Source organism: Mastacembelus armatus, chromosome 1 (assembly GCF_900324485.2).
Source record: "Mastacembelus armatus chromosome 1, fMasArm1.2, whole genome shotgun sequence".
Taxonomy (NCBI): domain Eukaryota; kingdom Metazoa; phylum Chordata; class Actinopteri; order Synbranchiformes; family Mastacembelidae; genus Mastacembelus; species Mastacembelus armatus.
The window spans coordinates 19483275-19499346 of NC_046633.1; the positions used below are offsets into that span (position 1 = coordinate 19483275).

General features: G+C 40.0%; 2 protein-coding genes across 5 annotated transcripts; both read right to left on the reverse strand.

The window, feature by feature from the left end:
• Positions 1 to 3781: 3781 nt before the first annotated feature.
• Positions 3782 to 5959, reverse strand: tekt4 (tektin 4). Of its 2 annotated transcripts, XM_026303764.1 has the most exons (7): positions 5390 to 5959; positions 5089 to 5159; positions 4854 to 4997; positions 4677 to 4763; positions 4439 to 4574; positions 4210 to 4364; positions 3782 to 4108 (listed from the first exon to the last, which is right to left on the reverse strand). In XM_026303764.1, exons 1-7 carry the CDS (start codon positions 5915 to 5917, stop codon positions 3895 to 3897), a joined length of 1335 nt encoding a protein of 444 aa, XP_026159549.1. In that variant the 5' UTR covers positions 5918 to 5959; the 3' UTR covers positions 3782 to 3894. The 2 variants fall into 2 exon arrangements, with proteins under 2 accessions (XP_026159549.1, XP_026159548.1); XM_026303763.1 differs by having other exon boundaries at positions 4439 to 4763.
• Positions 5960 to 7147: 1188 nt separating this feature from the next.
• LOC113128670 (polymeric immunoglobulin receptor-like) lies at positions 7148 to 15550 on the reverse strand. 3 transcript variants are annotated; one of them, XM_026304159.2, is made up of 11 exons: positions 15281 to 15550; positions 12219 to 12282; positions 11578 to 11904; positions 10603 to 10923; positions 9920 to 10243; positions 9236 to 9559; positions 8740 to 9039; positions 8441 to 8509; positions 8108 to 8215; positions 7958 to 8022; positions 7148 to 7850 (listed from the first exon to the last, which is right to left on the reverse strand). In XM_026304159.2, the coding sequence occupies exons 2-11, from the start codon at positions 12259 to 12261 to the stop codon at positions 7692 to 7694; spliced, it is 2040 nt and encodes a 679-aa protein (XP_026159944.1). In that variant the 5' UTR covers positions 12262 to 12282; positions 15281 to 15550; the 3' UTR covers positions 7148 to 7691. The 3 variants fall into 3 exon arrangements, with proteins under 3 accessions (XP_026159944.1, XP_026159943.1, XP_026159945.1); XM_026304158.1 differs by lacking the exon at positions 15281 to 15550 and adding an exon at positions 12710 to 12765; XM_026304160.1 differs by lacking the exons at positions 8441 to 8509; positions 15281 to 15550 and having other exon boundaries at positions 12219 to 12377.
• Between the last annotated feature and the right edge of the window lie 522 nt (positions 15551 to 16072).

Genomic DNA, 16072 nt, shown 5'->3' on the forward strand with positions numbered 1-16072 from the left:
TTCCCACCTTCTCTATGTGATGGTAAGTTTATGAGTTTGAAATGAGAAAAATCATAGGCTTTTTTTATTCAGTATACAACACCAACAACTTTTTTTTCTTTTGTAAAGCCCATGTGACTCACAGCTTCCAAAGTGTTATACCTTGTGTCACAGTTTCAATGCAAAACAGGAAGATTGCAACATTTGCAGATGTGCTGACAGACAAGGTGAATACAGTCCACAATTAAGAACTGATTTTTATGTGTGCAGTGCCTATGGTAGCAGGAAGCTGCTCTTGTCACCATGAGCTGTGGCTTCTATGCTTCTTTGTTATAGGCCTACATACAAATGTGGAACCTTCAAAATCTGCTGGTCATCCTCCCCAGTAGGTTTTTCTGGGTGATTAAAAAAAATCAAAGTCATATGGTCAGCGCCAACAAAAAACTTATTTGGTTCGAACCAAATTATATTTATATTATATATATTATATATTATATATATTAAGTATACTAACATCTGTACCCTTAAAATTACTTCTAGTGCTTCTAGATATTTTATTGGTGTTTTTGACAGATGTATCATATTTGTGTTTGTGGTTTAGAGTGTTTCTATTTTATGCCTGTCTGTAAACCAGGTTTCCCATTAGGGACAATAAAATGACTGAACTGAGCTAATGTTAAAATATGTTTATACTCTGTTGTGTAATGAGGACACTGTGTCTTTTCATATTGATAGAGAGTGCTCTGTTGAAACCAGTCATTGGTCATCATTTGCCATTTTGGGTTTTAATATGTCAACTTGACATTTTTGTTTCTATGAAATTTGTGAATTTGTATCTTAAAAAAGAAAGAAGAACTAGAGACACTCAGTTCTGTGAAAACAGTCCGCATATTTACTTCTGTTTGGAGATTGTGAAGAGATAGATGAGATATTTTTATCCTGTTCAGCTGTACCCTATTGATATATGGACTGTGGCTTCTATATGTATAACTGTTCAGAGTACAGCAGTTGTTTAGCACCCCATCCCCCCACCCCCACTCTCAGCCCCCCACAACCCATCCCACACAAACTCATATTTGTAGCTTTATGAGGACACTCATACGCATAATGCATTCTCTAGACCCTAACCCTAACCTAAGCCTAATTCTGACACTAACCCTAAAACCAACTCTTAGTTTGTTCATGGTGTTTAAGGGCTGGATAAATGTTCTTTGTAAAACCTTTGTCATTCAGATGCATGTGTGGTCAAAATGGTCCTAACAAAGGTAGAAATACAACCACACAACCACACACACACACACACACACACACAGTAGAGTAATGCCATACAGATTTCGATATTGCTCTGTATCCTGACATCAACATGAACAGTAACACAATGAACACTGAGTGAAGGAGGGGAAGTAAAACTTAGAGACAATTTAAGAGAAAGAAAACTAAAGACCTGAAAGTCACAACCTAGTGGCTTTTATAAAATGAATTGTTTATTGCAGAATTAAGATCAAAATGACAATTTTACTTTTAGTAGGGCAAAAAACAGAAAGGTCGTTGATGATGTTTTTGTTTCTTTTGTTGTTTTGTGTCTGTTTCTGGGATATTATGTGGGCAAATTCCAAGGCCACCAACCTGTGGACCTGCACGGAAAACAACTTCTATAAAGATGCAGACATGTTCATAATATGTTAACAAAGCCTTTGCTACAACAAAGATACCTTATATAATCAATTTGTAATCAAATGCAAACAAATATCCCAGTAGTTTTATCTCCAAAGCATTATCATGTCCTACTCTGGTGCAACCTCCTTGTTGTTTGAGTGGATGTTTGTTGGTTAACAATGAACCAGTTAGCCAGTGACCCAGGAGCAGTAGTTGGTGAAGAAGTGGGTACTGCAGTGCAGAGCAGAACAGAGAAAGTCTCACGGCTAAGAAAAGCCACAACAAACTGTGTGAACCTGACTCAGCTGTGTCTCTGTGCATGGTCAGAAACCAGAAAGATCCCACGGGGACAGATAGCTGCTACAGTATTGTCATTGCTTTCACCCACTTTGCCTTTCACCATTAAATCAATCATTCTGTAATATAGATAATAAGCACCAACATAAGAAGAGGTGTTTTTTTGTCAGATGTTTTTTTGTCAGGTGGTGTATTACATTGCAAAATATGTACAGTGGGTACGGAAAGTATTCAGACCCCTTTAAATTTTTCGCTCTTTGTGTCATTGCAGCCATTTGCCAAAATCAAAAAAGTTCATTTTATTTCTCATTAATGTACACTCAGCACCCCTTCTTGACAGAAAAAAACAGAAATGTAGAAATTTTTGCAAATTTATTAAAAAAGAAAAACTGAAATATCACATGGTCATAAGTATTCAGACCCTGTGCTCAGTATTGAGTAGAAGCACCCTTTTGAGCTAGTACAGCCATGAGTCTTCTTGGGAATGATGCAACAAGTTTTTCACACCTGGATTTGGGGATCCTCTGCCATTCTTCCTTGCAGATCCTCTCCAGTTCTGTCAGGTTGGATGGTGAACGTTGGTGGACAGCCATTTTCAGGTCTCTCCAGAGATGCTCAATTGGGTTTAGGTCAGAGCTCTGGCTGGGCCAGTCAAGAACGATCACAGAGTTGTTCCGAAGCCACTCCTTTGTTATTTTAGCTGTGTGCTTAGGGTCATTGTCCTGTTGAAAGGTGAACCTTCGGCCCAGTCTGAGGTCCTGAGCACTCTGGAAGAGGTTTTCTTCCAGGATATCTCTGTACTTGGCCGCATTCATCTTTCCTTCAATTACAACCAGTCGTCCTGTCCCTGCAGCTGAAAAACACCCCCACAACATGATGGTCCCACCACCATGTTTCACTGTAGGGATTGTATTGGGCAGGTGATGAGCAGTGCCTGGTTTTCTCCACACATACCGCTTAGAATTAACGCCAAAAAGTTCAATCTTGGTCTCATCAGACCAGAGAATCTTATTTCTCATAGTCTGGGAGTCCTTCATGTGTTTTTTGGCAAACTCTATGTGGGCTTTCATGTGTCTTGCACTGAGGAGAGGCTTCCGTCGGGCCACTCTGCCATAAAGCCCCGACTGGTGGAGGGCTGCAGTGATAGTTGACTTTGTGGAACTTTCTCCCATCTCCCTACTGCATCTCTGGAGCTCAGCCACAGTGATCTTTGGGTTCTTCTTTACCTCTCTCACCAAGGCTCTTCTCCCACGATTGCTCAGTTTGGCTGGACGGCCAGGTCTAGGAAGAGTTCTGGTCGTCCCAAACTGTTTCCATTTGAGGATTATGGAGGCCACTGTGCTTTTAGGAACCTTGAGTGCTGCAGAAATTCTTTTGTAACCTTGGCCAGATCTGTGCCTTGCCACAGTTCTGTCTCTGAGCTCCTTGGGCAGTTCCTTCGACCTCATGATTCTCATTTGCTCTGACATGCACTGTGAGCTGTAAGGTCTTATATAGACAGGTGTGTGCCTTTCCTAATCAAGTCCAATCAGTTTAATTAAACACAGCTGGACTCCAATGAAGGAGCAGAACCATCTCAAGGAGGATCAGAAGAAATGGACAGCATGTGAGTTAAATATGAGTGTCACTGCAAAGGGTCTGAATACTTATGACCATGTGATATTTCAGTTTTTCTTTTTTAATAAATTTGCAAAAATTTCTACATTTCTGTTTTTTTCTGTCAAGATGGGGTGCTGAGTGTACATTAATGAGAAATAAAATGAACTTTTTTGATTTTCGCAAATGGCTGCAATGACACAAAAAGTGAAAAATTTAAAGGGGTCTGAATACTTTCCGTACCCACTGTATCTGTTATTACACAAAGTACCTCACAAATCCTATAACACAGCAAAACAAAGACACACAACAATGTCAGGTTTTAAATGCAGGCTAACACTACGCTAAATCTCAGAGTGCTGGTCTTCAGTAACCTGACAGTGTCGAAACCGTTGGGTATCGTTTACGGTGAGTCATACATTTGTCTCTCTCGATGAAGAGTGAGTGGGTTTTACAGTTTATGTCCTTCTCGAGGGCCATGCGTGACTCCTCCAGGTGGGACAGGGAGCCTCTGGCTTCACTCAGCTGCTGCTGCAGAGACGTCACAGTGGCATCAATTTCTCTCACCTCACCCTCCAAACTAGAGACGCAGGCAGCAAAGGAGGAGATGTTGAGAAAGGTGAGAGATGTTTTTGTGTATGTTTGTTTTTGTGTGCACATATATGTGTGTGTTGTGTGTACCTGAGCTGAGGTTCATCCCTGCAGAGCTCCATGTTTGGTCTGAGGGAGCGAAGGTAAAGTCTGGACTGAGCTACTCTCAGTGGAGCCTCTTTGTTATCGATGGCCTGATGCAGAGCAACAATATTCCTCTCCTGGGCCCCGATTTGCTCCAGGATCTAAACACCCACACACACACGCACACACAATCATACAATTGGTAATCGATCAGCAAATCACTCTGACTATTTACCGTTGTGAGCTTTATCTCCAGCTGCCTCTTGGCCTCTATCAGTTCCACACAGCGCTGGCTGAAGGCTTGGTCCACACTGGCGCACTGGACTCTCAGGTCCTCAGTGGTGTCGTGCAGCACTTGCTCCACCAGCAGCCTGGCACACACAAACAGCGCCAAAGGAACGACTGAAAACTTTAACTTACTTACCCAAGTGTCAAACTCAGGTTTATCAGCATGACTCTGTGGCAGCTCTGACCTGAGACTGCTGGTGGCCAGGTCTTCCTGCATGGCCTTGGTCAGGTTGTCCTGTGTGAACTGTGTCCACGATGAGCGATTGCACACTCTGCAGCAGAGCAGATTGTGAGAGTAATGAGTATAAATATTATCAGCTCATTTTAATGGAATCTTTGTATTGTGTATGAGGCACACTCACTGGTCCTGCAGGGTGGCTGAGCTCGGGTGGTGCCGTGTATCTGGGCTCATGTTGCTGTGTCTTCCACATCGGTCGTCCAAGTTGTAGGCCTGGTACTTATCAGACCAGTCCAGCTCTAACATCTGCTTGGCCTCTCTGTTCATCCTGACCACATCACACATATCTGAAGTAAGAACCTCAGAGAAAATAGAACTGTGAGTCCGGCAGCATTAACTTTAAGAAAACGGAGACTCACTTGATCTGAGTCACAACCTGAGCTGTGGTTCTCTTCAGAAGAGCCTGGACACTCCTGATCAAGTCCACTTCCTATAAAACACAGTCAGATGGATCCCAGTTTATCAGCTGAATATTTTCTATATATTAGCAAATCCCTACATTTGAGAAGCTGGAACAATAACATCTGTTGGCATTTTACTAGAAAATGAATTTTGGACTCAATTAACTAAATATTGTAATAGTTGCACATTCATCTTCTGTTGACTTACTACAATAATCAATGCAGCTTTATTTTATTTAGTCCTTCAGTGAAGGATCACCTTTAACAGCTCCTCCTCCACAGCGTCTCTGACCAGGTCTGGTCCCAGTCTCCTCGCCCTGCAGTTCAGATTATCGGTGGCGATGGCATAAGGGGTCTCGGTGGCGTCCAGCGCCTTCTCCAGCCGCGTCTTCAGCGCCAGCAGTGACTCGGTGTCGGCCCGCAGCTGCTCGATGTGCCGCTGCAGCTCAGACCTCCAGCAGTGGATCTCCTGAAGTCTCTCTCCCAACAGACGCGTCCCCTGAGCCTGGGTCTTGAACGTGGCTGCCTCGGTGTTCTGGTATAGCGTCTTGGACTGGCGCTGGATGCTCCCGGCTCGGTGGCCGTCGGTATCGGCCTGCTGGAGGACGGTGTGGTAGTTGGAGAACCACTCAGTCGTGGTGTATTTAGCAGAGCGGTACCCCGCGGTGGCTGAGCCTGAAGACGCCTGCGGGACCTCCGGCTCCACGGGGGGCTCTTTCTCTGGGACCCCCTGAGCCACCGCCCTGCTGTCATAGTTTGGTCGTGACACTAACACCTCGGAACTCATTGTCTCTCACGTCTGGCACATAAAAACACAGCTATGAGCTGATTTGAGTCTGTTCAGATCTACAGAACAAGTAGCATCAGTGATGATGAACACTGATGAACAGTCCTGACTCAGCGTTGTGTTTGTTTGGTGTTGCCTGGTTACACATGTTGGCAGGTGCTGGTCCAGCAGCAGCTTTGACTCAGGTGAATAATGTGCAGATTAAATGTCAATTTCAGCCGCTGAAGAAGTGTAGAATGACTGTCAGCGTCTAACAGGCATCACTTCTTTGTCCAGAGCTCATAAAAGCAAGAGACAGGTGCATTCTGGGAGCCCAACAACTCTGGACATAGCTGATTTATCTAATATAAAGTAGTGAGTATGACTGATTCATGCTGACATGTACGTGTGCATGAAGCAGCTGTAAATATTTGCAGAAAGATACTTGGTGGTAGTGAATATATATATATATATATACATAAAAAATATATAAGAGCAAGACTGCTACATGTCATCGTCTGTTATAGTCCTCTTTATTTATTCACACTGAAAACAATCAACTTTTTTTGATGATTGAGCTAAAACCTGTATCCACAGTTTTAGCCAGTGGATGATGCTGTTGCTAGATAAACAATGGGCAGTAATAACTGTGTGAGAGGATGGCAGAGAAATGGAGAGCCTGGCATTATTTCACCAGTGGAAGGAAGTCTCAATGGCACACTGGTACATAACACATTTATGCCTAATCAAATGTATGTTGTAAAGCACAAATTTCACTTTAGCTTTATAAACTTCGACTAGTCCAAATGCCAGTGTCTGCAATTCCGTTAATTTAACAGCTGAAAAGACACACTTCTTGAAAACAATCAAAAACATCAGAAGGTCTAAAAGTAGTTTCATTACTTCAGCCAAGAATGTATCTAGAAAGGGGAAGTTTGTGTACACCAGTATCTCATTGGCACAAGAATCGAAATGCTCCAAAATGAACATTAATGAAAGTGTCTGGACCCTTGCGTACTTCTGGGTCTGGACTCTTATTTTTAAGTTATTTCGTGTGCTCTCTGTTAGTCTTCTGTAAAATTATGTTCCTTATTGTCTTGATTGTTTTCACCTCTATATAATTAGTTGTTTGTGTTTGTATGTGTGTTTTATTTCCTCACTTCTTGCAAGTGCCAGTTAAGCAGCTATTTGATATGGCCATAGTTTCCTGTGAGCACTTGTGCTCCTGTTGTTAGTCTTATTGTTTACTCCATTGTTGATTTCCTCGTTGTCTGTGCTCCCTCTGTGTCCCCCAAGTAGTCTCCCTAAAATACTGTTATTGTTTTTTTTTTTTTCACTGTTTGGACCCCCCACTTAGGTTATGCTTTTAGTTTTACGTTATCTTGGGGTTTTCTGGGACACCTTTAGTTGATTACAAATCAGACTTCTTTAACCAGTCTTGCTGGGTGTTTGTCTGCCCTCTGAGCCCTGCCTAGTTCTTAAAAAAAGTGAAACCTAATTACTTCCAAGTTTTCTTTTTTACAGCTCTGTCACAATCCTCCAAAGAGTAGCCTAAGTGGTTAGCTAATGGAAAAATGGATGAGTTCATCTGAAAAGTGCAAAGAGTGAGTGTTCTTATATAAACAATAAGCAACAGTGTAAACACAAAAGTGTAAAATAAAAGCTAAAGCAATAATATGTAAGTCATAAATATATCTTTCATCCAGATGTGTTGTTCAGATGTTGACGTTAAGGAAAACACCAATTGAATAATTTGGGTCCAGATGTGACACAGCAATACAAGATTTCACAGATGTCACTTCTTATGAACTTGGATGTTAAATTCATTACAGTAGACGTCTTCACTTGTGGCAAAGTTTTCATACACAGCGTCTTGTTGGTCTTCGTCTGCATAGTAGTTCTGTAGTTCCATGTTCTTCTGTTTTGAGGAGATTACTTCTTCATTTTGATAAACCTAAAAAAAAGATGTATTGCATTTATGGCTAATTTATACACAGAAGAGTCTAATCAGCAGACTAGTGAAATGTGCTGAATACATTCATTTGTTTGCTTGTTACTCACCATGTCATCTGGCTCTGCTGCTGCCATGGTTATAGCTCTGTTCCTGTCGCCTCCAGCTGCTGAAGCTGCACAATATAACAGATGGTTACACAGTTTGTTTGCATGCCTGTGTGTATGTGTTCATGATGTTCATGTGTTCATCAAACATACCTGGCACTTTGTTACATCTGTATTTATAAATTATGAAAACAGCAGCTAATAGCACCAGCACCAGCACAGCAGATACAATGTAAACCACAAATGGAAACATTGTTTTATCTAAAAACAAACAAACAAAAAAAGACATTTTAATATTATTCTTAGAAACACACATGAGCAACGTATGCCCCAGTTAAACGTTTTGCATCAAGGCCACAGCAGCAGAACAAAACCATGTCTTAACCCAAAAGTAGTGATGCATATATAATAAACTTGTCATAATGTGACTGTGTCGACAGATAAGTGCTCCTACAATATGATCAAGTGAAATACACACACACGGACCTTTGATAGAATTGCCAGGGATATGTGTTGATTTTGATGCAACAGTTTCCACAGTGCTGGTTGGAAAGACTGGCAGAGAAAATGATTCTAGTTTAGCTGAAAATACCTTCGCAAAGCTGTGTGAAAGTAAACGTGTCTTGTTTAAACATAAGAGAGAGAGAGCAGGAGAGAGAACAACACACTCACTTTCTGAGTGAAATTCATCAAGTGAGTATAAAAATGCTGTGTACACTGTGTTCTGAGAAAATACAGTGGAGATCAAACATGTATTTTATTGTGATATGCAGCTGTGGTCTCACCTACTGACAGCTCAATCTTAGTGTAGTTTCCAACCGTCCACTGTGGGTCTGACCCACACCAGTATGTCCCAGCATCACCTTCTTCCATCTTTGTGATTGTCACCAAGAACGAGCTGGAAGACGCATTGTCACGCAAAGTGAACCTGCTCTGACCTGTCACCACATCGCTACAGCTTTTGTGGTGGGCTCCCTTGCAGAGGAACTTTCTGTTTGTCTGGTGTTGTGGTGGGTAGGGACACTGCAGAGATACTGGCTGTCCCACAGTGCCACTCAGTTGGTTTGACTTCACACAGCACCACTCTGCCAGACAGAGCAAATTACATGAAACTAATAACACTGCAGCATGTATTCAGGATACTCATCATGATGTGCATCTTATGTTTTTTTTTTTTTTAAGTGCAAAATCAAGGCCTTGTGAAACATCCAAAACTTAACTTAATATCAGAGATTTCTCCAGGCTGATTCAACATTATGACTTAGAGCTGTGACATCTCACCTTTCACATCCAGCTCAACAGCAGAGAAAACATCCAGTCCAGTGTTTCTTTTGACACCGCAAAGATATGACCCAGAATCCCTTAGGCTCAGACTGGTGATGGTCACTGTGAATTTTCTTGACACAGTTTCTTCAGTAAATTTATATCGTCCATTTTGTTTGGTGTTAGAGGTGACTACCGCCTGCTGCAGACAGTTAGAGGGCTGGTTTCCTCTGCAGATGTACTTCAGGTTGTTCTGGTTTGCAGACTCATAAGGACAACTGATGGACACTGAACCTCCATCATAACTTTGGATTTTGGTGGAACTGTCACAGCATCTGTTTTCTAAAAAATAAATAAACAAATAAATAAATACTGTTACAAGCATGAACCACAGAAAAAAAACCATATAAAAAAACAGCACTGCTGCAGTCAAACAAAATGGGATTTTGGCAAAATGCTATAGGAATCTAATAACACCGTGACCTGTGCTCACACCGTATTAGAAATACGTGTTTGTTTACTCCTGCTTTCCTGCATACATTCAATATATTTTGACTATATATGTAAATGGAGAATCTTTCTCAGACTTCAGAAATGTGTAGCTATTATGTCTTCACTCAGTTTTACAGAAAACTGGCTGATTCACATACTCTGAAAAAAAAAATCATGACAATAAGATGAGTTAGATCTGTAATATCACACCTCTGACTTTCAGCTCAACAGCAGTAAAAACATCCAGTCCAGTGTTTCTTTTGACACCGCAAAGATATGACCCAGAATCCCTTAGGCTCAGACTGGTGATGGTCACTGTGAATTTTCTTGACACAGTTTCTTCAGTAAATTTATATCGTCCATTTTGTTTGGTGTTAGAGGTGACTACCGCCTGCTGCAGACAGTTAGAGGGCTGGTTTCCTCTGCAGATGTATTTCAGATTGTTCTGGTTTGCAGACTCATAAGGACAACTGATGGACACTGAACCTCCATCATAACTTTGGATTTTGGTGGAACTGTCACAGCATCTGTTTTCTAATTAATAAATAAATAAATAAATAAACACTGTTACTAGCATGAACCACAGAAAAAAACCATATAAAAAAACAGCACTGCTGCAGTCAAACAAAATAGGATTTTGGCAAAATGCTATAGGAATCTAATAACACCGTGACCTGTGCTCACACCGTATTAGAAATACGTGTTTGTTTACTTTTGCTTTCCTGCATACATTCAATATATTTTGACTATATATGTAAATGGAGAATCTTTCTCAGACTTCAGAAATGTGTAGCTATTATGTCTTCACTCAGTTTTACAGAAAACTGGCTGATTCACATACTCTGAAAAAAAACATCATGACAATAAGATGACTTAGAGCTGTGACATCTCACCTTTCACATCCAGCTCAACAGCAGAGAAAACATCCAGTCCAGTGTTTCTTTTGACACCGCAAAGATATGACCCAGAATCCCTTAGGCTCAGACTGGTGATGGTCACTGTGAATTTTCTTGACGCAGTTTCTTCAGTAAATTTATATCGTCCATTTTGTTTGGTGTTAGAGGTGACTACCGCCTGCTGCAGACAGTTAGAGGGCTGGTTTCCTCTGCAGATGTATTTCAGGTTGTTCTGGTTTGCAGACTCATAAGGACAACTGATGGACACTGAACCTCCATCATAACTTTGGATTTTCTCCACATTGTTACAGCAGCTGTCTGTCAGAAAATGGCACAGTACACAAAAATGTAATTAATAATAATAATAATAATAATAATAATGGTAGCAGTAGTAGTAACTTTATTTGTAAAGCATCTGTATAGCCTAAATTAAACAATAAAATCAACACATCACAAGCAGAATAAAGGTCACAGGACAGCCAATTTGTAAAGTGTAAAATTTTACGAGTTACTTTAAGTAAAATACAGATGTATTTCAAGCTGTACTACAAATGTAGTAGCATAGTGCAGTGAAAGGATCAAAAATAAAAGTGCCAATTATATACAAGAAGAGTGACCCAACTTGTTGCATTATTAGTGGATTAGAGTTACTAGAGCATTCACATATAATCAGTATTTAAAATGTTAATGTCAACCAAATTTAAACAAATTGAATAAATTTCAGTTTATTCCAAGGCCTTGCATCAAATTTTTATTATATATTTTTATACAAAATATGAATGACCTGGGAAAGTAACCACATTTGTCATATAAATGTAGTGAAGTGAAAAGTACAATATTTACAAATATTTACATAAAGTTTTATAACTTTATGTAGCTAATTGATAATTATCAAGGACAATAATAATTTAAATGAATTATTGAATTTTCCGTGACAACAAGTAAAAAATCAACAAAAGTGTATTTATTTACCAGGCACAAGGTCCAGCTGTACTTCAGTGTAGATATCTTGTCCAGTCCTGGACACCCCGCACCAGTATTTCCCTGCATCTGTCTTACTCAGATCAGAGATGGTTGTTGTGAAAACGCGTTTCCCGTTGTCATCAGAGATGGAGTATCTGTTCTTCTGTGTTGCTGTACTTTCAATCAGAACATCAGCGTCATCACAGGGGTCCCTGCACAGGTACTTCATATACGTCTCATATCCCTCTGGATAAGAGCAGGAAACTTTTGCTTGACTCCCTATATATCCAGACACATGGACTACCTCTGCTGCACTGGTCACACAGCTCAGAACAACTGCAACAAAAGAACAACAAAAACAAAATACCTGGACACTGGTTGCAATTATGAGTTTTGATGTTTCAGCTTAATTAAACTCACTTTCAGTTGGTCAGTGAACATACAATATACATTGTGTGCCTTTTGAATCTGTTGCAATATCTGTGATATTATTTTTCTTATCATGTAACCACATATAACTTATGTTATAGTTGCATAATAAAAGTAGGAGAAAACATTGTAGAGGAGAGATTTTCTGCCAAAAGCTACTTGTATCTGCAATTAAGAAAAAAAAATATATTTACTTATGGTATGTAATTTAAAGAACTTACTGCAGAGGATGGACAGCTGGCTGTAAATGTGGCACATCTTCATGCTGTTGCAATGAAATAGAAACTAAATAGACGTGAAAGAAAGAACACATATACCGAATGCATCTACTTCTCAAGCACATGATCTTTTTCGCTTCTGCATTCAGCTCAACAGTAGTGTAATAAGTATAACTTAACAGGGTCTGACAAAGTTTCCTGTTTCCTGTCCACACAGACATAAAACAGCTGAACATAAGAATTGTTGATTTTAATCTAAAAATGGGGAAGTATGACATTTATCTCATGCCAACGAAACGAAACTGACTGGGTAGTGCAAATAAATAAATAAATAAATAAATAATTAAAAGTAAATTTTAAATTTAAAAAATTTAAATTCACATTTTCACATTTTGGCCACCAAGTGGCACTCTAACCTAATGCATTTATAGGTTGAAAAGGAGAGTAACTATTGTGTATTAATATATATTTAATAGATTCTCTCATTGACTTACCTTTATATGTGCAGACAGCAGAAACAATTTTAATTTCAGTCATTCTTCTCAATCATCCATAGATGCATTATGAGTGATCTCTGCTGGCTCTTAACGTCTTGAATGTTTCTACTTAGAAAAATACTAAATATATGAAACACATTTTATATGTATAGTATATGTGTCATAGTAAATGTGGCTTAAAGAAAATGACGTGTGGTTATTCTTCATTTGTCAATCGTTAAGATTATCTGCGATGCTTTTGTGCGACTGACTGAAAAGTTATTTCATTCTACTGTGTAACCAAGATGAATACTAGAAAAAGCCTTAGGTAATCATCAGGCCATCACTGTCATCTACCCACAGTCAAACATTCACATTTGCACATTTGTATTTGTGCAGCCTGATCATATAAGTGATCACGTGTCGTCAAGGTACAGTAATCTTAAGGAAGCCATACTTTTTGCACATTGTTATTATGCCTGTTCTTATTCTAATTTTTAATCACAATAAAGTACAGTAATCCCCAGTCTGGCCAGTGTGTTCTCATTCTCAGGGCCTCATGTGTATATTGACATATGTTGATTTGTCAGGTACCTTTTGTGTTACATATCGACAAAAAGAGAATTATTTTGTCTGTGTGACACAAAGGGATTTGCAGAGAAGAGTGTCCGTCTAGGCCTAAACTCAACCATGTACATTTGTTTTCTCTAATCCTAAACTGGTAGTTTCATTTTGATAACTTTAAGCATGTAGTTTCTTTCCCTAACTTTAACCACATGAGAAACAAAATGGTGAAACTGAACTGTTAAAATGTACACAGACCAATAACCCTTTAATCAAATTTATTTTATCCCATATATTTTTTAAATGATTTTTGAATATGGTTTCAAATGTGGGACGTGGCTAGCATTTTCCTCTCTCAGCAAGAAGGATCTGGGTTTGAATCCCACCTGACCCCGGGGTCTTCCTGTGTGGAGTTTGCATTTTCTTTCTATTCCTGCGTGGTATTTCTCTAGGTACTCCAGCTTTCACAGTCCAAGGACATGCAGTTTGGGCTTAGGTAATTGATGGCTCTAAATTTTTCATAGGTGTGAATGAATGTGAGTGTTTGTCTGAATGTGTCAACCCTAGGATAGACATCCAGTGTCAGCTGGGATTGGCTCCAGCTCTCTGTGATGCTGGATGTGCCAGGATAAGAGTTTGATGGAAATGGAAGGTTTCAAATGCATTTATTTATTCATTTGTGTACCCATAACAAAAAATTTTAATAGGTACTGACAATTTCTGTTGATTATTTCGGTGCACATTCCAACTCCAACTCATTATTGTAGAATAGATTTAAAAACAATCACAAGCAATTTAACAATCACATATTTTTGTTGATTTGTGCTGAATTATTTCTCTATATGCTTCATCAAATGTCATAGTTTTTATAGCGTGTACCCCCTGTAGAAAGCAGAAATACCTACAATTTAAATATTGTGCCAGCATTTTGAAGTACTGACCCCACCCTGGCACAAGCATTATTAAATGCCAGGGGTGATACATGTGTATTTTTCCTGAGCTCAGCCATTCCCTCAACTCCAGCTGACTGCTCAGCTGTGCCTCTTGCATACTGCAGCACAAACTGTTTCCATATCTTACACACTCTCATACACAGAAAGGTTAACAGTAAGACCCCTGTGCCGAGGGATAAGTGTGTCCTGAATTAGCGAAGATGCCAAGGCAAACTGGGCTGTTGCCAGGGTGGGTTGCCAGAAGGTATTGGGTGTTTTTATGGTGGGTTGGGTTTCTGCACTGTGGCCCGTTTGCATGTCAACAGTGTGCAGGGCGCGTGTGCTGTGGATGTCTTAAACCACAGCCCAAGACAAATATACACACACCCACATTCAGCCTTTAACATTAAAGAATGAGTGGGATTATTGTATATAGATGACTCTCTCAAGCAGGAGCAACTCTAGGATTTTTTAATAGTAAAAAATTTAAAATAAATAAATAAAATAAACGTTTGACTAACAGGGTAGGATGGTAAACTTATTGCAGCATTCCACTGTATTGCATAGATGGGTATAACATTTGAGTCCTGAACAATTCAAATACGAGTCTTCCTGATCACACACACACACACAAACAGACACACCCACCCACCCATCCACGCACATGTGCACCAGCACAAAAGCAAAATTGAAGCAGCCTGTTAGAAGCAGGGACAAAGTTTTTCCTTTTGTGCACAATGTTTCTACCTCTGTCAATCACTGTTATGCAGTTAAAATCAGTGTATTGAACGCTGTCAGTCACTGTCTTTAATCAGACTGTGCATATAACTGTATGGTAGTTAACATGTTTTCTATTGAAAGTTAATTTTTCAAATGAAAACAGCAACAATATGTTTTATAAAGTAGACTATATGTTTGTATGTGTTAAGGGCTTCGTTTTCACTGGAGGAAACAGCTGTGGTGTGATGAGGGGTGAATGCAGCAAAAACGTACAGTAAACTGATTACTCCCCCCATGACATTATGTAAACTGTATTAATGACAGAGAACTGCACAGATGCAGATATTATAACAGTCTATCGAAAAACACACACCTTGTCTTGTCCTCTGATCCTCACTCTGCGACGCCACAGTCTGCGGATTGAAGAACGTGTTGAAAGACGCTGACGCTGTTTTCCTATGAAATTTAAGGAGAACTGAGGTGATCACAAATTTGCGTACAGTTTATGGAGAATCACAGAATTTTTAGGGGGGCTGAGTAGAAATGTTATGGCCTAGCGACACCCATGATCTCAAGTATTTAGGGTTTGTCTTAAAACTTAAAATAAGTATTAATAGCTCCTGCTACACCTTACTCATCTACATTCCCTTTCTCAGTGTGTGTGTGTGTGTGGGAGGGGACCTTCCAACAATTCTTGTTCTTCCTGAGGAAAGAGGAACACACCCATCCACACACACACCCACACACACACACACACACACACACACGCACTGGATACAGTTTAAGCTTGTATAATAGATCAGGCTGTGGGGGTCCTCCTCCATTAAACTACAGGAGAAAAGCTTGAGTGCACTGGCTACTGAAGTGAACCTGGTTGACTGTGGTCAAAAAGATAATTGCTCCTCCTTGCTTCAATCAGCAGTCAATGCACATACACACAGACACACACACTCACTCAAGGAAAGAAGATGCCGTGGCTCCACAAAGCCCCATGGAGGAAGGCGACGCCAGCAGCGACACACCAGTGCTCTCCTGGCAGCTAATGGTCAACGAATGCTCAAAGTGGTTTTTCAGTTGCAGTAGTTTTGTCTGTGTGTGCATTTTTGTGTGCCAACAGAAAGGCTACTAACTTATTATCCTTTATTTTAAAGTCCTATCACCAACT